The 23,698-nt window shown below is 42.1% G+C and overlaps 1 protein-coding gene across 2 annotated transcripts; it reads left to right on the top strand.

The window, feature by feature from the left end:
- The first annotated feature begins 1,087 nt into the window (after positions 1–1,087).
- Positions 1,088–23,572, top strand: zgc:103559 (Allantoinase, mitochondrial). Of its 2 annotated transcripts, none has more exons than XM_052019001.1 (11): positions 1,088–1,252; positions 9,851–10,002; positions 12,873–12,987; positions 13,769–13,915; positions 15,736–15,781; positions 18,280–18,373; positions 19,693–19,879; positions 20,738–20,876; positions 21,606–21,778; positions 21,866–21,898; positions 23,425–23,572. In XM_052019001.1, the coding sequence occupies exons 1-11, from the start codon at positions 1,103–1,105 to the stop codon at positions 23,557–23,559; spliced, it is 1,371 nt and encodes a 456-aa protein (XP_051874961.1). In that variant the 5' UTR covers positions 1,088–1,102; the 3' UTR covers positions 23,560–23,572. The 2 variants fall into 2 exon arrangements, with proteins under 2 accessions (XP_051874961.1, XP_051874962.1); XM_052019002.1 differs by having other exon boundaries at positions 21,606–21,731; positions 23,425–23,536.
- Positions 23,573–23,698: the final 126 nt, after the last annotated feature.

Raw genomic sequence — 23,698 nt, 5'->3', positions numbered from 1 at the left:
CAGGTCAGGCAGCAGCTATGAAGAATGCCGGATTGATGAAAGGTTTCGACCCAAAATGTCAACTGTTTATTTCCTCCATAGATGCTGCCTGACCTGCTGAGTTCCTGCAGCATTTTGTGAAGGTATTCTTGCAGTAAACATAACAGCCAAATCCCTCATATAGTAATGTGATGATGATATGACCAGGGGGGATAAATGTGGGCCAGGTCATTGAGAAGCCTCCTTTGACTAGAACAGTGAGGAAGAGACTCTCACCACACTTGCACAGTGGGAAGAAAACATCCACCTTGCTATGAAAATCACACTGTCGAAAAGTAATTGTTGGAATGAGCCGATGTATTCTGTCACGAGAGAACCTTTGCCTTGCACTGTGAGACCAAATAAGTGTACATGGTGGGTGAGATATACCATGGATCATCACTGGAGTCAATCACCAGAGGAATGCCTGTCTGTGGAAGCTTCCGAGTTTTCCAAGAGACATTTGCCTAGAAATACATCCCTCATTTGCAGGGCTATATAGGACTCAAAGCTTTGGACTACGGCTAGTGTAATTAATACTGTTTACCAGGGATTAATTATCAGGCAACATCGGTTGTGAACTTTGTTGCATCCATATCCCTGACGCAGCTCCAGGAGATGTAGCCACTATTATAGCTTGGGCAGATTATCTCGATCCATCTGATATTCTCCTTGTCCCTGCTGCACAGTGCTCTTCGGTATCAACACTGGAGTACATAGAGCACACGACTATATATTCATGTGTTACTAGTCCCATGCTTTGTTTGATATCTTCTTGTGAACCATTCCTTTCACATCTTGCCTCAGCATTAGATTCTGAACCAGGGCTCAACAGAGAATATTTCACCAACTTTGGTCACCTGCTGTCATTTGAGATTCAGTCATATTTTGTTTAATAATTCTCCTGAGCTGTTTTGCCATGTTGTTATATAAATATGTGGTTGATAATCATTGATTTTACATTGGGCTGCCTCCAATCACGCCAGTCTGTTTAGTTAATGATTGATTTAGTTGGATTGGGTGCAGGAATGTTTACAAATGTGACCACTGGATCCAAAAGAGTCTGGGAGGATCTTTTTCCAAAATGGAAGTGGGCTCGCGAGTGTCGGTGGTGAGAAGCAGGAACGTTGTACTGGATTCAGGGATCTGCCCAGCTGATATCATCATAGAAGGGGACAAGATTGTGGGCATTCACTCTGAGGTAACCACAGCTCCTCAGCGCTGGGGTCAACAGGTGAGTTTCCACTTCCAACACGTTTCCACTTGATATCCCCAGTTGAACCAGCTACAGGTTTGCCATTAAAAACCTAACTGGTTCACTAATATCCTCTGGGCACCTTGTGAGCTCTCTGCTCTGGCTCACGTTTGTCTCTTCTCCCACACCACAGCACCCATATTAACTGGGGGCTGCTTCAGCATGAGAAATCCCATTGGTTAGCTCAGTATGTAAACTTTTGGGCCATATTTAAACACCACTGCACCACCTCCAGTGGGTGGCAATGATGTGAAAATTGGTAGGTGGGTGGAGGTCAGTAAAGTTATGCCACTTGGAAGGGAGTGGCCAAGTAATCAGAGTCAATCACAGTCAGCGACAGGGAGACCAAATTTCGGTGTTGGGCCAGGAGAAGCCATGCCAGGGAAAGAAATATTGATGGGCCCCCTCTGATCTGATCCGACTTGTCACCAGCTTTTTCTGGTCCAATCAGTGCAGTTCTCTCCTACGATTCTGGGAAATAAATCTGTCTCACGCTGCTCACAACATCATTGGGCAGTAAATTTCTGCCATTTGTGTCAATCTGTCATTCAGGCGGTATTTTATCCATCAAGTAAGAACAACTTTAAAGTGAGAGGGGGGAAAGTTTAAAGGAGATCTGTGGGGCAAGTTTTTTACACAAAGAGTGGTGGTGCCTGGAATGCGCTGCAAGGGGTGGTAGTGGAAGCAGATATGATAGTGGTGTCCAAGAGGTTTTTTAATGGGCACATCAATATACAGGGAATGGAGGGATATGGATCATGTGCAGGCAGAAGGAATTGGTTTAATCTGGAATCATGCTCAGCGCAGACTTTGTGGGCCGAAGGGCCTGTTCCTGTGCTCTACTGTTCTCTGTTCTGTGTAACTTGAAAATGCTTTATAAAGTCCCAACCTGTCACTTTGATGACCTGTTTGCACTGGTTAGGCTGTAAAGTCTGGTTAATGTAGTTGACTCTTAATGTCCTCAGAGCCATTAGGGATGGGCAATAAATATTATCTTGCCATGATCAGCCAAATCCCAACTAATTACAAAAGCTTTGGATCCATAAGGGACACAGGGTTTTTATACTTTAGATGCCAAAGAGACCAAGGTGGTCAAAATTAGGTCTGAGATGACACATTGGATTAACTAGACTTTGGGACATACAAACACAAGAAACAGATGTTCTGCTATTGTACTGGATCGTGGCTGATCTTCTGCCTTGGCACCATTTACTTGCACTGATCCATATGCCAAAGGTGGTGGTGGAATCAGATATAACCATTACTTTTAAGAAGCATTCAGACAAGCACTTAAATAGGCAAGGCATAGATGGATACAGTCCTAATGTGGGCATACAGCCATTTGGAACACCACTATGCACCACCAAAGTTGCATGTTCTCCTGATATGTGTTTTGTCTTGGTGCCTAGATTCCAGTGACAGTTTACAGTGCAGATTATATTTTGGAGAGGGATTGGATTAATTACTTTCTCACCTCTCATTCCATTTGTGTCAATATCATTTCAACAACTCAAACTTACTTTCATGTAGTCATTTTAATATAATAAGCATCCCAAAACACTGCAATAACTACCTCACACTTAACGTCAACAAAACCAAGGAGCTAATCGTTGACTTCAGAAAGGGGAAGTTGGGAACCTATGTGCCAGTTCTCATTGGTGGTTCAGAGGTGGAGAGAATAAGCAGTTTCACATTCCTGGGTGCTAACATCTGTCCTGCGCCCAGCACATAGATGCAATCACAAAGAAGGCATGCTTAGAAGCTTAAGGAGATTTGGCATGTCACCAAATACTCTAACAAACTTCTTCAGATGCACTGTTGAAAGTATCCTGACTGGTTGCATCATATCCTGGTATGGCAATTCCAATGCACAGAAACGCAAGAGGCTGCAGAGAGTAGTAGTAGTAATAGAACGCAAATGCCTGTGAGTCTGTTGCAACCAAGTTTTTAACCGTACCTGTACCTCACTGTAATTGTGCACATGACAGTAAGCTCAACTTGACTTGATGAGACAGTCATCCTGGAGAGATACAGCATGGAAACAGGCCCTTTGGCCCACTGAGTCTGTGCTGTCAACCACCCATTTAATACAGCAGTATAGGTGATCAGAAACTTTGGCAAAAGAACTTGAGAAATAGGAACAGAAGTGAGCATTTGATCCTTTGAGCCTACTCCATTGTTTAAGATTGTGACTGATCTTCTACCTCAACACCATTTTCCTGAATGATTTGTGTATCCCTTTATTCCCTTAGTCATCGTGTCATACAGCACAGAAACAGCTCTTTGATCCACCATGTGGTGAAAAAGCTGGAATGGCAGGGATTTAGAGAGAGAATCCTACAATAGGTGAAGTGAACAAAGTCTATGTTTGCTGAGAGTTAGTTAATTTGCTCTCCTCAAGCCTCCAGTTCATAGGCCCGGTTGAACAAACCTTGCAACATTTGTACAAGAGGAAAGTTGAACTGGGTCTTTGAATGAGGCTGTTTAAAAAAAACTGCCTGTTGGCATGTATGAGCGAAAAGGAAAGCCACTGACAAAGATAGGAGGAAAAGACGTAATATTTGATGTATCACTGCCCCCTGCAGGAACCTCTTCAGAACTTCCTGCACGTTGTGTTTCATGGCTAATGCCTTGACCAAGGGTCAAGCAGGATAATGCAGCATGGTAACACTACAGCCAAACATAGTGCTAACTTCATCTGATAACATCCAGGGGTATCAATGAACAGTGATCAAGTACAAAAATCCATTAAGAAGAAGATCTGATGTTACTAAATCCTGGACATATTATTGTTACTTAATTCACTTTGTTCCTTGTGTAATAAGTGGGCCTGTCATCTGCCTCTTGTTCAGAAGCACTTTAGGAAAGGCATTAGCTCACTGATTTATCATGGGTCAGAGCTGGAACCAATAACTTAAGCCATCCAATAATATGGTGATGTGTTCATGAAGCAGACCTGCACGAGCAGAGGGAAGGGTGGGGACACAAGAGACTGCAGATGCTGGAATCTGGAGCAAAACAGAAACTGCTGGAAGAACTCAGCAGGTCAGGCAGCTTCTACGGAGGCACGGAGACAGTCGGCGTTTCCCATCAGAGGAAAGGGTGGTTGGATCCTCAGCACTGACCTTTGTTTTTTTCTTTTGTTTTTTTTCTTTTGATCTATCTCCTAGATTATAAGAAAACTGGCTATCTTCCCTTTCATTCTCAAACCTGTTGCAGGGTTTCAACCCGACACATTGACCATCTCTTTGCCTCCACAGATGCTGCCTGACCCATTGAGTTCCTCCAGCAGTTTGCTTCTTGATCCAGTTTACAGCATCTGCGGTCTCTTGTGCGTCCCTAGATTACTTCACACTGTGCATTTTAGGCGAAGGTGGGCAGACTATTTCCTCAAGTTGGATTTTGCTGCCTACTATAACTGGTTATTCTGCCTTTTCCACATGACTGTTCTGCTCTTTGCTACTGAGTTATTGTTGTTGCCAATTAAATACAGCACTCAATTAAGTGACACCAGACATTATTACTTTTGCCTAACAACTACAGTATACTTTTATTAATCAGGATTCAAACAACTCAAAGATTTACTATGTAGTTTCAAACAAGACTCATTTCAGTCCTGATGAAGGGTCTCGACCCGAAATGTCAACTGCTTATTTCCCTCCATAGATGCTGCCTGACCTGCTGCGCTCCTCCAGCACTTTGTGTGTGAGACTCATTAACTCTTTAGTTTCACAATACTTTTAGTTACACAACTCTTTAGTTACTTTCATAACTCTCAAAACCCACTACCTGTATTCAGATACTACCCACTCTTGATGAACCTGGCTAGGGTTTGATTTTGGTGAGTTCTTCTCTGAGTCCCTGACTCAGCATCTTCTTTTTCAGTGGTTGGTCTCCAGAGTCACTATTGCTGGTAATCTTATAAGGCAACTTTTATACATTTCCTCAAATACCTCGCAAACATTGCTTAGTTCTTCATTGCCTCTACACAGCCTTAATTCCAATCCTTATCCTTATGAGCATGTGTTTCCTTAACTTCTTCAAAATGCTGCTGGTTCCATCCTACAATTATTTTAACCATTTGGTTCCCAAATTACCAGAGTGTTTATATGAGATTTGTAACCTATTAAATGTCCTTTTCCACAAGACGTCAGGTCCCAGACATCCCCATCTGCTTGTTCTGTCCTCCAGATAGCTCACTGTGGGATGTTTACAATGGGACAGTCCACAGGGCTGTAAAGCTGTCTCAGCTGTTCTCAATTGAGATTGACCAGGTGTTGATTACATGACCTGCCTTCACAGTGCCCCTTTGTTCTGTGGTTTACAATTTCTCTTCCTAGCCAGCAGAGTATCCTCCCAAAACTTGATGGGATACTTGATATTGCTCTTGCTGCTGCACTGTGATGCAGGAAGAATCTGCCATTGCCCTCCAGCTGTACAATACTGCTTCTGCTGGATGTTACTAACCTCTGCTCAAATCGCACTGCTCAGCAGAAGCATTCCTTTGGTCCAACCAAGGATTTGGACGAAGGAGTTTATGCAGATGGAGCAAGTGCAGAGTGTTTGACCTCAGATCTCTGCCACAGGTTCATAACATGCTCAAATTCAGAGATCCAGGTCTATCCACTCAGCTGTGTCTGAGTAACCTGACTTCACTGCCTCCACTTCAGGAGGAAGGCTATCTTTTAGCTGTGGTGTCTACTGAAGCCCAACCACAGACATGATGTAGACAGCCAGTGGTACAGAAACTGCAGATACATCAGTCATGATACAGTTCAATGGCACAGTCAGTCATATAGCATAATCAACAGCTTGCTCAGCTTGTAGCAACACTAAGTTCTCAGACATTTGGCTTAAGCACCTTCCAGAATGAGAACACATAAAGCAAGGTCAGTTGTGAGTAAAAGGTGCATTGCCACATAGAGTAAAGGATCCAGTTTGAAGAGGACCGTCATGTTCATGCATATGCAGTAGTGTGGCTATAGTTCATTAGTAACTCAGTAGACACGAAGGGCCTTAGTATGTTGAAGGTGCTTTATAAATGCAAAGATGTCCCTCTTTTTCTAATTAATGATATGCAGAATGCATAAGGATGAAAAAGGGGTAAGTCACTTTCATGAACCTCTAGGAGTCTCTTAAGGACACTGGAAGTATCACAGCACTAAGTAACCAAGCTTCTCTGCAAGATCTCCCACACCATTACATCCAAGTCACATACCATCCTGATTTGAAAGTAGACCTTGCAAACTTGCTGATTCAAATTCTTGTAACTATCACTAGGAACTCAAGACAGTCTTCATGGATGGACTGAAGAAATTCACTACCACCAGCTTAAAAAGATATCTCAGCACTGCTATATCAAGAAAAAAGCTCTCTGCCACCATCACCACTGCCATTGCAAGATGACAGTTCCAACACCACCAAGAAGAAAGCTCACCATCACAATCTCAAGAATGTAGCTCATCAACATTGAAAAAGACAGCTCATTGCCGTCATCTTAAAGGCAACAGAAGATGTAATAATGCCCACCTTATCCTGAGAATGAATAAGAGAAATGAATATAGCCATTTTGAACACCACTTTGACAAAGTTGCATGTTCTCCCGATATGAGTCTTGTCCAGGTGCCTAGATTCCAGTGACAGTTTACAGTGCAGATTAGATTTTGGAGAGGAATTTGCTCCACTGAAAGCCTTTGGTAAAGTTTCTCTTGCTTGGAAAGCCAAGAACAATCCCTTGTACACTTGCTTCACTTAATGTAATGATTCATTTGGATATGATCTGGACCCACGCTTTAAATCTCTTCCTCTTCATTTGGTTAGGAACACCTTTTATGACGACAGAGCCTCATTACAATGTTCCTAGATCTCTTACTACAGAATGCACAGTTCTCTAAGCTAACGTAAGCAACACTTGTACATCGAAACTGGGTTGCAATTGCCTATAACATTAAGTAGCTGGTAATATGTTACTGCAGAAAGTGGAAAAGCAAACCAGTGGCACCAAAGTAGATACTTTTCAACTGTCTTAGTGGAGAAATAAAATAAGGGAAGAGTGTTTAAATTTAAAATGCTATAGGTAAGTATGGCAGAATTACATGTTGTGTTTTACTTAATTTATATTAGCTGGGTTAAAAATGAGTAGCATGCAAATTGTCATTGGTGAATTTAAAGGATAAATAATTAATTTTTTGATATGCCATTGCCCTTAATTTTAAAGCTGAAAGCTGCCTTAAAAAAGTTATTGGCCCTACCAAATGCAATAAAAAGATGTTGTCCCTTCATCTATTAATAGCTGCACCAGAAACATTAAAGCTCCTGATGTTTATTGTGTTTCAATGACTTTTGTTGTCTAGGGAGGTAAGAGCTTTCTATCACACCAAATACTTCCACGCAGGTGCAGCATGGTTTACTCTTAGAATAAGGTTCTTCTGCATAATACCATCACACACTCCGAGGTTTTGTTACATTCAAATCTTCCTCATAATTAGTTGTGAAATCTAGAAAATTATGAGGGTTGTACATTTAATGTACTGACCCGAATGCTAATTGTTCAATCTGGTCAACTGGCTATGACCTCATAAGGTGAATAACATTGACCCAATTCTATAACTTAATCCAGCATCACACACTGACAAATGCATCATGGCCTCTATCCAGATAAGATCAGTTTAATTTCATATACATCACGGTGGAATGAAATTCCTTGCTCACATGAAACTCACAGAGTAAACACAATAAACACATCAATAAGTAGAGCATCAAAACAATGGAATGCCACTAAGTATGGTTCTGCAAACTGAAGTAGTGAAAAAAGAAATCATGGAACAGGTAGAATTAAGGGTTCATGAACATGGTAGACCCATTGGGAAGGGGATGTGAAAGAGGTGATTAGCTCAGAAGCCTGATGGCAGTGGGGAAGAAGCTGTTCTTGAGTCTGGTCGTCCAGGCTTTCATGCTCCTGTATCTTCTCCTGGAAGGTAGAAGAGAGAAAAGGGAATGGCCAGGGTGGCAGGCATTCTTGTCGATACTGTTAGCCTTCCTGATGCAACGCACCATGAAGATGGACTGGTCGGAAGGAAGTGATGAGCCTGTGATGGACTGGGCTGTGTTTACCACTCTCTGCAGCTTCCGTTGGTCCAGAGGAGGACAGTTGCCATACCAGGATACTTTCTATAGTACATCTGTAGAATATCAAGGGAAATCTTATTGACAAGCCGAATCTTCACAGACGCCTAAAAAATACACTGATGTGCTTTCTTCATCACTGCATTAGTATGAGGAAGCAGGAAAGGTTGCTGGTGATATGAATGCCTCGAAATTTGAAGCTGTCGACCACTCTACAGCAGCTCCATGAGGACAGGATTGTGTTCAACCCCTCCACTTCCTTAGGTCAGCAACTAGCTCTTTCATCTTGTTGATGTTAAGGGCTAGGTTGGTGTTCTGACACCACAACACAAGTTTTGCAATCTCTTTTCTGTACTCCGTCTCATCATTGTTGTTGATCTGGCCCATAACAGTGCTATCATCGGCGAACATAAAGATTGAGTTGGCGCTGTATTTGGCCACACACAGTCATGGGTATACAGGGAGTAGAATAGGGGACTGAGCACACAACCCTGGGGAGCACCAGTGTTGAGGGTTAGGGTGGATGGAGTGTTATGACTAATTCTAACAAATTGAGGTCTGCCAGTCAGAAAGTCTAGAAGCCAATTACAGATGGGGGCCCCAAAGGCCAAGTTTCAAGAGCTTAGCGATGAGTTTATTAGGTGTTATGGTGTCGAAGCCTGTAATCAGTGAATAACAGCCTGACAAATGTATTCTTATTGTCGACATAATCCAGAGCTGAATGTAGTGCAAGGGAGATCTATTTTTCCAGTATGCAAATTGCAGGGGGTCTAGATTGTCCGGGGGGCTGCTGCTGACATGGGCCATTACCAGTCTCTCAAAGCACTACATTCTGGTTGATGTTACAGCTCCCGACTCATTGAGACAGGACACTTTACTTTTCTTGGGGACTGGAATGGTGGTGGTTTCCTTGAAGCAGATGTGGACAGTAAGCTGTTGAAGTAAGAGGCTGAGGATGTCGGTGAAGACAGTGGCCAGTTCAGTCCAGGGACACCATGTGGGCTGGCTGCTTTCCGAGAGTTTACCTTCGTAAAAGCAGGTGTAAGGGAGAGCCAGTGGGGGATGGGGGGAAGTGCTTTGGTGGAATTTTGTTTGCCTGCTCAAAATGGGTATAGAAGGCATTGGGCTCATCCTGCCATCCTGGTGCTTCTCTGAAGGAGAGTTTCAAATATTGTGAAATGTTTATTGCTGTAAATGTGTGGAAACGCAGAGACGATTTCTTCCCATCATTGTGTGTTGGATCAAATCCAGGTCCCACAGACTATAGGGAAGAGGGCATGGTGCATTCCTCCCAAGCTTAACCTTGAATATTTCCAAAGCAGTCCAACAAATGTGGGACCTTCAAGAAGGTTTTTTTTGGATTGAAGTGACCCAGTGGTTAATGACTAATCTTACCATTCCTGGGTGTTTTTTTGCCAGGTCCAATCTCTGTCAATTGTTGTCTCACTGTAGATCCTAGACGTTGGAGACCTTGTGGTGATGCCTGGTGTGATAGACAGCCATGTCCACGTCAACGAACCAGGACGTACAGACTGGGAAGGTTATTGGACAGCGACAAGGGCAGCAGCAGCTGGAGGAATAACAACACTTATTGACATGCCACTGTAAGGAACTAAGGCATTCCTGATTATTTTAAATAACAAGTGCATCAGTATATCAGACTCATCCATCATTTGTGGTTGTGTTGAATTTGTGCCTAAACCTCCAAAGCATATTAGTCTTCTACCTGAACCCACATATATTTGCTGCGTTAGACTAGAAACTTCAATCTATAGAATGCTAGACTACTACCTGAGCCCACAGTGTGTTAGATTGCCTGAGTTCTAATAGTTGTTATTGTTAAACTAGCTCCTAATCATCCAAAGCTGCCCAAACCACATAGTTTGTTACTGTGTTAGACTAGTGCCAGAACCCAGGTAATGTTACTGAGGTAGACAACTGCTTATAATAAGACAACATGGTGTGTTACTGCCAATGTTAGGGTCCTTGCAGTCCTATATACTGTTCGCTCCGTGCTGAACACCTATAGTGTGTTAGGTTCATGTCTGAACCTCTCCAATGTCTTAAAACTGGCAGATCAATGTTAATATTTATAAATAAATATATACATTTAGCTGTCAGAAATCAGCCTTTTAAACTAAATCACCTTTTTTCACAACACTCTCTCTGAGAGAAGCCTAATTCCCCCCAACCCACCTTCACTCCTGGCAGTTGAGCCAATGCAGACAGGCATGTCTGTGCTCAGTACATTCCATCCTCAGCAGCGATCAATGAGATGCCACAGTGTAAACACTATGACAATGGTGCCACCTGCTGAAGTCATACTGTCATCGAGAGAAACAGCACAAAAACAGGCTCTTCAGCCCAATGAATCCATGCTAACCATCAACCACCAATTTACATTAATCATACATTAATCCCATTTTTTATTCTCCCCACATTCCCATCTGGAGCTTCTAATGAATAACACTGTGGTACCACCTTCATCATAAGCACCTCAGTGGTAAAAGGTATCTCCTAATAAGAAGACAGGGTTATGATCATTAAATGCTGACCTCCTTGTGGTGCCTGCATCCATGAGAAAATAAATGAATATTCCTCATATCAAGTTTACCATGCAACTTTCCTTCTGTTTCTGATCAGTTCAGCATTTGCTTGACCATGACTGATGAATACATTATTGTGAAAACATCATTGCAAACTATAGTTATAGACCCAATCAACAGCAAAGGCTCATAAACAACCTAATAACCCTAACAGACTCCTGCTAGCCTTCCCATCCCTATGCTTCTGCTGAGTTTTCTCTCAGAGCCTGCAGCCAACTATAACACGGCTTCTCGCTTGCAGTAGAGGAAGTTACAGAGGGCACATAGGATAATCTTGAGCAGCTCTGAACCCAGGTGGCCCTACTTCAGACTGCACCATGTCGCCACGAGAGGCAATAATCTGGAAGAGCTGGTGATGAGCAAGAACTTTGGTGGAGTTATAATAGTGAAATCATCAATGCTGATATCCTGGTGCAAGGCAGAGGATATGCACTACATTGTTTCTTTGCATTCCCCAGCTTAATAATTCTAATAACCTGCTGAAGGGTGGATTGCTGAAGTCTTTAGACTTTCTCAAAGTGTTCTCAAACAATGGAATCCAGAGCCATTTTGTGGCAGTCTGAGTTTGCATGGTATGAAGCTGAGCTTTCATGGCAGTTTCCAATGGAGATTACAATGCAGAATTCAGACATCAGGTGACTCCTGCCTCGCTGCAATGGCAGTGAGACGTCAGCATCAAAAGCTACATGACTGGCAGGTTCACGGGTATCTAAGTGAAGCAGGGCGTCATTTCCACGTCAGTGAGAATGAACTCGAGGCACCTTACAAAGCCTATATAAGTTTGGAGTTGGGATGTTCATGTTCTTTCAATTTCATGTTGTTCTGGATTCCCATCAGCTTTCACCTGTTTGTGAGTATGTGGAGGACATTCGAATGTTAGGTCAGAGCCGTGATTGATTTTTGTTAGGCAAGTATGCATAGTGTGGGGAAATGATTGAGTCTAGAGGCACAGTTGCTGGGATATGACATTTGTTGATCCTGATCTTGACCAGTCTTTAAGGTTTTTAAGACAGTACATCTGGGTAATGGGTGCAACACTCCTAGAATTGTCCTCAGCAGTCATCACATGCCACTAGTATGTCTTGGGGCTAAAGACATCTCTCCTATCCACTACCTCTTGCACTGTAACATCGAGAAACACTTAGAATAAAGGGTCCAGCTTTGTCTCTGCACTGCCATGACTTTGTCCAACCTTTACAAAGTTGTGGAATGTTTTCCACTGCTTGAAACCAACGAGCATCGCCTAAAAGTGATGCAGTGATAGCTTCACTCAGTACCGGTTAAATGCAGCTTGCAAGGTCTGAAAATGCATCTGATGAACATGCATTCATGTGTTAAGTGGCATGGCTGGTGCTGGGTGGACAAAGCTCTCATTAATAGTATCATTAGTAATAACATGACTGCACAAATTTCACCCACAGAGTCTGGGTCAAATTAGAATTGTCTTCAATTTTGTTGTAGTCTGATATAACTAATTGTCTTGCTGGACTTCTTAGGAAGCAGTTGAGCAGTGCTGCGCTCCTGAATTCACATGTGGACCAAACTAAGAACGGCAGCTTTCCCCCTCTGAAGCATGCTCATGAACCAGTTGGGTATTTATGATAATCCAATAGTTCCATGCTCCCTGCTACCACTGCAAGTTTTTCATAGCAGAATTTATGTACACTGAATTCAAATGTACAAGTTACCATGGTGGGTCTTGATCTCTTGGCTTGGATTATAGTGAAGGTTACTGAAGTACTCAGAGAGTAATGTAAGTACTGGTTGTGTACACTGATTTGTAATGCCTAGTCCAATAGATTATGATCTTGTTAATCAGTTACTGACATGTGTAATGTCCTATCTTTGTGTTTTCATGTTGTGAGCAGGAACAGCAATCCACCAACAACTACACTAGAAAACTTCCAGACTAAACTCCATGCTGCCAAAGACAAGTGTTTTGTTGATACTGGATTCTGGGGTGGTGTTGTCCCAGGCAATCAGGTGAACCTCTTAAAAATAATTACATTTTTACTCTTAACAGATTAATTGTGCTGTCTCATTTTTCCCTAAGATTCTCAACGGGTCACTCAAGTTAGGATGTGAAGGGCAGGATGGAATTTAGCGGCACCACAAGACAGATTCCGTTTTGAGTTGTGATGTTTAAATTTGTACCATTAGGTGCATTGAGAAGTGCGGTAACTAAGTACTACACAAAGTGGTGAACCAACTAGGGACAAATCAACTTTGAAGCACCAAAATTGTGAGAAGCATCTTCCCAATTTGGGGATATTACACAATAGAGGTGCAGATCATTAGAAGCACCCAGCATGTGCACAGCCCACACCACACCTGATGTGTACCCTCCCAAACTTCCAGCCATTCAAAAGTAGACTTTTATTTCTTCTGGCCAATTCTCCAGTCAGGACTCTTGAAGAAAGACAGTCTGAAAAGAGTAGTGGTTGGTGGGAGATAGGTGGACAGAACACAGGGCTCTAGTGTCCAAGGCAAATGTCAGTCATTTCCAGAACTTCTGGTTTAAGTGTTTTAATCCTGTTCTAAAACAGTGCTCACCACCATGGTGAGAAACCTGACATTTTTCAGGCTGTTTTGCCTTCAAGCAACTCAACTAAATTACTCTAGGATGTGAAGTCAATAAAACAGTGCAAAAGAATAAAGGAACAGGGGTACTCAAAAGCAGAATTTAAACAGAGCTATGCTGCACCTGATTAACCGCTTCAGAAAGTACTGCCAGTCACCGTTAAATTATCTGTTTGATTCTCAGTCTGAACTGCGCCCCATGATTGAGGCCGGGGTCCCAGGATTCAAGTGCTTCCTCATTCACAGTGGAGTGGATGAATTTCCTCATGTTACTGAAGCAGATCTGAGAACAGCACTTGCTCAAATGCAGGGAACAGACAGAGTATTACTGGTAAATACACAACTTCTCAACCACTCTATCTCTACCTCTTAAGATACCTAATAGTAGAGTTAGATGTACTATACACTCACACTATCCCATTTCTCCTTGTGCCAAAGAAGGTCAATGTTCAAGGGTTCTGCCCGTGATAGAACTGCAGATTGCACTAACGCATAAGTACAAAGATAGGTACACACAGTTATCAGAAATACACAAATCCGATCTCAAGCACAGGGTTCTATTTGAGCACCTTTCAGACAGACAGATTGAAACACAGATAACTATATAGAGGGGAACCACTGGTTAAAGACCTAGTGTGTATACAGTCCTATGTACAGGGTACCACTGGACGGAAAGACCCTGTGAGAAATACATTTCTATGTACATGGGACCAGTGGATACACAGACCCAGAGTGAAACAGTGTCCCCCATATATAAAGGACCTCTGGATAGACAGATCCAGTGTGAAGTAAAGTTCCACTGGATAGGCAGACCCAGTAGTGTGGCACAGAGCCAGTCCTGTGAATTCAATACCCATTGAGTTCAGGTTACTCTCAGTACTGCTGGCGAACACAGCAACTGTGATTATCAGCTCATGCTGCCACAGTCTGTAACCTGCCCTGTCACTTTAATTGACATCAATATGTGCAGCCAGTTGCTGTATTCTGAATCACATTCCTGTAACACCGACTGCAGTAAAGGTTCTATTCTGTGCTGTTACATGATGCATTGGGTAATAATTTGAGTCTAGGTCTATGGCACAGATGCAGGGTTTCAACCTGAAACGTCGGTAATTCCTTTCCCCTCACAGATGCTGCTTGATCTGCTGGGTTCCTCCAGCAGATTGTTTGTTGCTCTAGGTTCCAGCATCTGCATTTTATTGTGCCAATAGCACTTATGCCTGGGTGAGAAGCTCGTGGGCTGAATCTGCAAGTATCTGAGTCGATATTCGAGTGCAATGAATATTCAGGCTCTGCCTTTTGGATGAGAGTAGAAAAAATGAGGTTTGTCTGCTTTGCCAAACATCCCACCCTCGATTAAAATCATTGGAGTTTCAGGGATCCGACGATACATAAAATAAATTCCAGATTTCCCCGTATAAGTTGATGTAGTTCCAGTAAATTATAGAAAACACTTCACACTAATGATAATGACTGGACACTCACAATAGACACACCCTTTCCTTTTTCCCAACGAAGTAATAACCATTGATTCATTCAATGCAAACCAAGATTTACCTCTCAAATTAAAGCAAGACACAGTGGCACTGCTCATAAAGCCACTGCCTCACAGCTCCAGCAGCCCAGGTTAAATCTGGTGCTGTCTGCATGGAGTTTGCACATTCTCCCTGTGACCACGTGGGTTTCCTCTGGATGCTCCAGTTTCCTCCGGGTGCTCCAGTTTCCTCCCACATCTCAAACACATGGATGTTGGTAGGTTAATTGGCTACTGTAAATTGCCCCTAGTATGTTGGAGAGTGGTAGAAGCTGGGGGGAGTTGATGGAAATGTGCGGAGAATAACATGGGATTAGTGTAACTGGATGGTTGATGGTTGGCACAGATTTGGTAGGCCAAAGGACCTGTTTCTGCGCTGTATGATTCTATTACTTCATGAAGAGTATTCTAAAAGTCACATTCTTGTTAACCAATCCACTCAAGATGTAATAAAGATTTCACCAGTGCTATAACTTAGGACTTTTTATGAGACAGTATAGCAGTAACTTTCTGTATCCAACTTGTACTGGACAGATTTCTTCACCAATGGTGAGGAAAATAGATGAGGAAGCATTTCAAAGCATGAAATAGTTGACAATATTTATTTGTTTCATCAGTTCCATGCAGAAAGAGAGTTGAAGCATGTGAAGCCTCCATTAAACAGTAAGTATAAAGCGATGGAGGAACATTGGGGATTGACCATGAAAAGATGAAGCTGTCAAAAATAAAAGGTTTGACTGGAATAGTTGGCTTGTGTTAATGCTGTAATATCTTAAGAGGGATATCTCCAATCAGTTGCCTCTATAAATATCCATAAGTACCAGCTCAACTCAGTGGAGAAGCTACTTTCACCTCTGAATCAAACAGTTGAGATTTCAGCTCAAAATCTAGATTGGAGTACATAATCTAGGCTAATATTTCACTGCGATACTGAGAGGGTGACACACAATGAGAAGTATCAACATTTTGATAACATGCTGAAGGAGTTATTTTCTGTCCTCCCACTGTTTAGAAAAAGGAACAAAAGTTCTTCTCAGTGCCCTGGCCAATACTTAGCTCTCGCTTAAAATGCCATTTCTTTCGATGTTGTTTGTGAAACTTTATCTGTCCTGGGCAAGGACGACAAAGAAGATTTGCATTAAAATAGTATATTTCTTAATCTCAAACCATCCAAGAATAAAACTCCCGTGGATACACCAATTATGTGGCAGACATTTTGCACAAAGCAAGCTCTCACAAACAGCAATGTGATAATTACTGGGTTATCTGTCTTTGGGGTATTGCTTGAGGAATAAGTATGGTAACATCTAGAAACACAGGATGAAAAGGACCACAAATTCCATCAGAGGAGGTTTCCTCCAAAGACAATGCACAGCACTCCCCATGTATAATATTTACTAATATGAAATACATATAATGATCTTAACATGAACTCTGTACAATGTCATCAACATAAGCATGCATAATTGCCATAAACATGGACATGAGAGGGACAGCAACATGGTGAACTACTGGAAAGAAAAGGCAGAGAAAACTTTCTGCAATACTTTTGACTCTGCAAACATCCAAAGCTGAATAGCTGCATTTTAGTAACGCTCTCATGGATACACCAATCATTCTTATCACTTAGTATTTCATCATGAATTGAGCAATTACTTAGGTGCTAAGTATTAATTCTGAATTTTAAATTATTTTCTTAAATAGAATGTTCTGCAAGATGTCTACGTTGCATCTGTCTTTGTTTCTTTTCACCACCGAATCTCCAAAGGCACAACAATCAGTATTATTGCCTCTCTATAACATTGTCTTTCTTTCTGTATCACAGTGCTCTCTCTTTAATTCTTGATCTCTGGCTCCATCTGCATCTCTGCTTTTTCCTGTCCATAGCCTCCAGCTCTCTTTATGCCTTTATCTTTCTCAATGCATCTATTTCTCCCCATATCACTGTCCTTTCTCTCCCTCTCTCTCTCCTTCCATATCACTATCTCTCTCCATACCCATGCCTCTCCATCGCCTGCCTCTCCCTGGTCTTTACTTATGTCACCACCTCTTTTTCCCCATGGATCTCAAGTCACCACCTTTCTTCCTCAGGTCATTGCTGCTTTCTATCTCCACGAATTAAAGAATGAAGTCATAGTAAAGGGCCCCTAGGAAAACGTGCCTGGAGCTCAGAGGTAATATTTTGGCATGGATAGGAGAGCGGCCATTTACAGAAAACAAAGAGTCAGGATAAATGGTTCAGTTTTGTATTTTCCATCTGTATCTAGTCAGATGCCACAGTGATTAGTGCTGGGGCCTCGACTATTTGCAATCTGTATCAATAATTTGGATAAAGGAGCTGGGTGTCCCACAGCCATATTTTGTTGATCAAAGACAGGTGGGTTAGTAAGTTATGAGGAAGATGCAAAGAATCTGCAAAGGTTAAACGAGTGGGCAAAAGCTGGCAGATGATAATGTGGGAAAATATGAGGCTGGCATGTAGGCCACAGCAAGTAATTTGGAAAGCTAAAGAAATATTGGTCTTTATTGCACTGAGATATATAAAAGTAGAGACTATACCTGGAGTTCTGCACACAATTTTGGCTTAAGGACATATTTGTATTAGAGGCAGTGCAGAGAAGATTCACAAGATTAATTTCTGGGATGAAGGGGTACATATGAAGAGGGGTTAAGGAGGATGGGCTTTTACTAATTAATATGAAGAGGATTTTTTTTTCTGTTGAGACTCTGAGGTTCTCTACCCCAGCAAGCTGTGGAGGTGAAATCACTGAATACATCCAGACTGATAGATGAACTGCAAGGAAGTCAAAGGGTATGGAGGAAGTCAAAGGGTATGGGGAAAGTCCAGGGAAGTGGTGTTAAGATCAATCTTGGATCAGCCATGATCTTATTAAATGGCAGAGCAGGATCAATGGCCAACTACTTCTGCTCTTGTTTCACATGACTGCTTCTCTCCCTACATTTCTCCCCTTGTCACTGCCTATCCCTTCCGTGTCTCTCTCCTTGTCACCGACCCTCTCTTTGCTCATCTCTCTCGCTGTATCACTAGGCCTCTCTCTCTCTAAATGTTTCTGCCTCACTGTATTGGCCATTTAGATCTGTACCCCAATATCTAAATTCTATTTTCTTGTGCCATATGTGACTCCATCCCGGCTCCTCAGACCCCCGTGAATATGCAACCTTCCTGGCAACCCGACCTGATGACATGGAAGTGGAAGCCATTCGAACAGTCATTAAACTTTGTGTCCAGTACAGGTAAGAAACTGATGTGCAGAAAGCCTGATCTCAACACTGTAGCAAAAGACAATCCACTAAAGTACTCAGCACAAAAAGAACTGAGGTGGTGAACTGGGAGGCAACTATATCTTGACCAAGATCTATGCATTTCATCAGAAGGAGGGCATGGAAATTACCTTTCTCTATTCCTCCCCTGTCAAATGGTCAAACACATCTTCCAGAGGTTCATTTACTTTCCACCTCTGGTGTTGAAATCTCCAAGAGTCAGCTTGACACCCATTGGAACTCGGGTACGAAATTAATCAAAGTTGCAACAGATTTGCTCTTTGGCCCTGTCTGTCGCTTCTAGGTTCGGGGTGTGTACATAGATATCCACAGCATGCTGATTCCATGATAGGGTAAGTCAAATGGTCATGAGGTGTTTTGTGTGCACCACAATAGAAGGCATCCAATGAAGACTGTACCTCTTTCAGTTTGCCTTTCCAGAAGGCATACCAACTACCACATTCCTTGAGCTGGCTGCCTGCTGACTGCCGTGCCTCACGCAGGATAGGAATATCAACAAAGTGACTTGGTTCCTGGATGATGTAAGTAGTGCAGTTCAGGTCAGTTAGTGTTGAGATTGTCCATGAGGGTCTTGATATCTCAGGTTCCAAACTTCATTTTGAGTGGAAAATGCATGAAAATGAGGGCATGATTTAATTTAGTGTGGGGTGCCCACTGTTCACCAGCTGATAAACTGGTCAGAGACTTGCATTCACTATCTCTTTCTTATACCACTTTCACCCTCCTCCCCAACACTCTGCTTCTTCTCAGCTCACTCAACAATTCACATCTCCCTCCCACTTAAGGCATTCCCTTCTCCAATTGTCCCCATTTTCCCTCTCACCACTCCCATGAGGCCACTTCCTCCTTGATTTCTCCTTACTCTCTAATGGGAATGAAGCTGCACTCAGCTCCTGCTATTTCCCCTTCCAAGGACTGCTCCCTGACCACCAATTGTCCTCACATCACTATCCTTCCACCCCAGTTCCAGAAGTTGCACTGCCAAGAGCTAGTTTGTAAATACTTCAGCTATCTATTCAATGCTGCCTGAATTTAATAGGCCCCTAATGGGCTCCAAACTTGATAGGACCTGCTGCATTCACACAAGCAGGCTGAACTCCTTCATTGAGGTGTACAAGAGGATGGACTGCACACTAAATATCTGAAAGTACAGGGTCCTTCACATAACAGGATAAACGCTGCATTCCTTTCGGCTACATTTGTTTCATTAACGGATGGACAGTAAGTTGTTTTCAAAAGTCATACTTGCTTTCTGCTCTGTTCTGCCCCAGGGTTCGCTGCCATATTGTCCATCTTTCGACCTCAGAAGCTCTGCCCCTCATAGACGAAGCTCGCAAAGCAGGAGCTTTGCTGACGGTTGAAACTACACCACATTATCTCTTGCTGGCTGCCGAAGACATACCAAACGGTGCCACACACTTTAAATGCTGCCCTCCGATTCGGACAAAAAGCAATCAAGTACGGATTCTTCATTTTATTAATCAATCCAATTACAGGTCTCATTCCAGAACAAAGCTGGTGTGTATTTAATATCATAACATCTAAAGAACGTCCTGATTGCTAAGCTCCTTCTCTCCAATGTGGGCTCTGACAGCTGGTTTCTTTTTTAAACTTGTTCATTTCCTGAAGTTTCCAATGCCATTACACTTCCTCATATATCATCACTCATCTTAGTTAAATAAGATTCATGCACATTTCCCACTGGAGAGCTGGTCTGTAAGAATGATCCTGAGCTTCCAGCTCCCTGTCACAGTAATTACACTCCTGCTGTGATCTCTGTATCTTTGCTCACCCATACTGTTCCAACTCAGCATTTTATCTTAGCCACATATCAGCCCTCAGGCAACACTAAATTTAATAACTTTGAAAAAACCAGTCTTTCCAGTTTGACGAAAAGGCATCAACCTAAAAGATTAAAATAAAAACATAATGCTGTAAGCACTCGACAGGTCAGGCAGCATCCATGGAAAGAGAAAGAGAGCCAATATTTCAGGTATGAAGTTTTAACAAAGGGTCTTCGACTCGAAACAGTGGCAATGTTTCTCTTTCCGTGAATGCTCCCTGACCTGCTGTATACTGTTTCTCTCTATCCCCATCCCCCATTGCTCTGTAACTTAAAACTTGTTTAATTTCTAATTTTCCTCAGTCCTTAAATTTAACTATTTCATACTCTCCACAAATACTATCTGACCTGCTGTGTATTTGCAGCATCCTTTAATAAACAAGATAAGTGAACTTATGCTTCCCATGAGCGAAAGTCTATATTGGTGGACAAAGAAATGGTGCTGTTCATTAATCATTATCTGTGCCAAACAGGAAAAACTGTGGTCTGCATTGAAAGCTGGAAAGATTGATATGGTGGTCTCTGACCATTCTCCATGCACTGCGGAGCTCAAACTACTCAGATCTGGAAACTTCCTCAAAGCATGGGGAGGAATTTCTTCCCTGCAGTTTGGTAAGTCAGATCTGTAGCATGGCATACTCTCAACAGATTGACTACTTAACTGAAGTGATGTCAGGTTGTGACATTTGGGAGCGCTCTTATCCCTATCCCAGAAACTTGAACACCTGGTGTAGAGAGACTGCAACACTAGCATGTATCGTGCTTCGGCTAACGTGTTATACCAGGTTTTCCTCTGTCAGTGCAAGCAATACAGAAGGTTCTGGGGTGCAAGTGGTTTTTCCATTGTTTGTCTCTCGATCCAAAACAGATTAACTGATCTTTTATTGCTGTTTGCAAGTATCCAGCCATGTTCACTGACAGGAGCAACAAATAATTTTCAAAAATAATTCATAGGCTGTGAAGAACCTGTCTGGGCAATATATGTTTTTCAGTGGAGGTTCTAACAGAGATTACACTTTCTGCACATACATCAGTTACTAACTACAAAGAGAATGACCCTAGTTAGTATTACATCATTTGCTGTCAACAAATATACCTAGTATTGGCCACCTCCAGTTCATCAGGTAATTTTCGGAGGGATACGAAGTACAAATATAATGTCTATCCTTTATATTTATTCACGAGTTATTCGTCCCTGCCCAAGCCATTAGCAAAACCACATCAGGAAACATGCTGACATCTGGATTCTAACATTTCCTACAATCTAAGTATTTGAAAGCTGTCCAAGATTCCTCACATTCACTCACTTTCTCTCTCTGAAACATCATTCTCTGTTAAAAGGTCTTCCTCTGTTCTGGACCTCTGCACGGCAGCACGGATTCACCATACAGGACATAGTGAACCTGATGTGTAAAAATACAGCCAGGTTATGTGGCATGGAGAACAGGAAAGGCTCTCTTATTGTTGGTAAGGATGCTGACATTGTAATATGGGATCCTGACAGGGAGTTTGAGGTAAGTTAGAAACTCATTATCATCTTCGCTACAAGGATGTTTCCATATCTGAGTGTAACCTCAGTAAATGGCTGTTGTTGCTTGCAGGTGACAGAGACCTTAATTCACCATAAAAATAAAGTAAGTTTTCTTAACAAACCTATTTAACTTCCAGCTCCAGCTAGAGCACGTAACAGCATTAATCTATACTGTACACTGTGCCCAGGGTTATTTTACTGCCTGACACAAAAAAGATGAGTTGCTCCTAATTGTTGAGTCAAGCTGAGAAGTGGCAGGACTGACCATAAGAGAGACAGCCCAAAGCAATGGCTGAGGCGGCTCATACGGCTGTAAACACATGGGATCGGTGTCGCAGCAGCCATATAGTGCCAAAAGAAAATCAAGATGCAGTAAAACTCCAATAACCCAACACCCTCAGGGGATTAATGGTACCAGATTGGACAATTTTCTGGGCTGCTGGATATTACTCCTCTTAATACACAAACCTTTAATTCAACTTTTTAAAAAATGTTACATTGTAGTATAATAATATTTCTGGGGAACCAACTGAGTTTACAAGGAGCATGGGAAGCAGGGCTCCAGTAAGTTTAAAAGTATTAAGGGAAAGGAGTTAAGTGTGTTTACAAATAGAGTAGGAACAAGGCCCCAATGAGATTAAAGTGTGTGGATATTAGGCCCTGGTATGTTTAAAATAAGTGTGGAAATGGGGCCCCAATGAAGCAATGCTGAATCATTGGTACTTGCGAACAACGGGATAGAAGATTATTGATTACTCTATTGTGAAATCCATTACACAGCAGCCATGATACAACAGTACAGTGGAGAAAGCACAGTGATGCAAATGACCTACTCTAACTTCTATGGCTTATTTTATTATTTCTGAGAATTGAATAGAATGATATACACCCAAGCTATCCCCCACAAAGCAAGGAACAGAGAGAATGATATGCACCCAAATTGGATTTTGCCTTCCAGAAGCTGTTCCCAATTAGGCAGCTTTTCCACCTTGGACACTCTCAGCCAAGGATACTTAAATAGTTTAAATATAAACAAATAAACATGGTGACCCCCATCCTACCCCAACTAACCCATCCTACTTTTCCTCCTCTACCAGCTCAACGAAAGACACAGGACAATTTTACATATAAAGTAAAACCTATTCCTTTCACCACTGGCTTCTGTATTATGGGGAGTTTTAGATAAAATTAATAAAGACAGAAGTAGGGCACACAGCTCAATCTGCTCTGCTGCACATCAAATCCACTTTTATTCTGTCGAGATTGTAAAAACCTACCTTTTTCTTGAATATCCTTGCCAACTTAATATCCACAGGATACAGGTTTGAAGAATTCCTACAGATTCAAAACCTGTTAAATAACGAAATTCCTCATCTCGTTCCTTCAGTGGGCACTCCCTATCCCTGAGGATACAACTCCCAGTTCTGGATTTTCCAAGTCAAAGAAATAGCCTCTCAGTATCTATTCAGTCAAGGTCACCTAATTCTATGCATTCCAGTTATCCTAGTCTTGTGCACTTCAAGTTTGAAATAGAAAGATATTAAAGGTATTCAAGCTGACAGCATCATAATTCCTCCCCACCAGAAACTTCTTCGATAAGTAATAACTTGAATTCTATTTCCCTTCCAGCTGACCCCCTATCTTGGACGCAAACTGCAAGGAGAGATTTTTGCTACCATTGTCCGCGGAAAGATAGCCTACATGCAAGGAAAGTTCTCCAATAAACCCTTCGGAGAATGCATCCTGACCAATATTACTCAATGAGTTGGATTAAGATTCATTTTACACTCATTCCCAACTAATGAGGATCAATTTATTCCATTTCTCAGTACATTTGCTCGAAGCAAACATCTTAAAATATTTGTTGCCAATATTAATGGACAAAGGTTTAACATGTTGACAG

This window comes from Pristis pectinata, chromosome 6 (genome assembly GCF_009764475.1).
Source record: "Pristis pectinata isolate sPriPec2 chromosome 6, sPriPec2.1.pri, whole genome shotgun sequence".
Taxonomy (NCBI): domain Eukaryota; kingdom Metazoa; phylum Chordata; class Chondrichthyes; order Rhinopristiformes; family Pristidae; genus Pristis; species Pristis pectinata.
The sequence above is the reverse complement of the archived record's forward strand: the minus strand, read 5'-3'. Positions and strand labels throughout refer to the sequence as shown.

Excerpts from the sequence above, each read along its gene's own strand:
- zgc:103559 (XM_052019001.1), top strand. The coding sequence starts at position 1,103 with ATGGAAGTGGGCTCGCGAGTGTCGGTGGTGAGAAGCAGGAACGTTGTA. Across the intron at positions 1,253-9,850 it reads CTCAGCGCTGGGGTCAACAG|ATCCTAGACGTTGGAGACCT; the intron begins GTGAGTTTCCAC and ends GTCTCACTGTAG. Across the intron at positions 12,988-13,768 it reads GTGTTGTCCCAGGCAATCAG|TCTGAACTGCGCCCCATGAT; the intron begins GTGAACCTCTTA and ends TTTGATTCTCAG.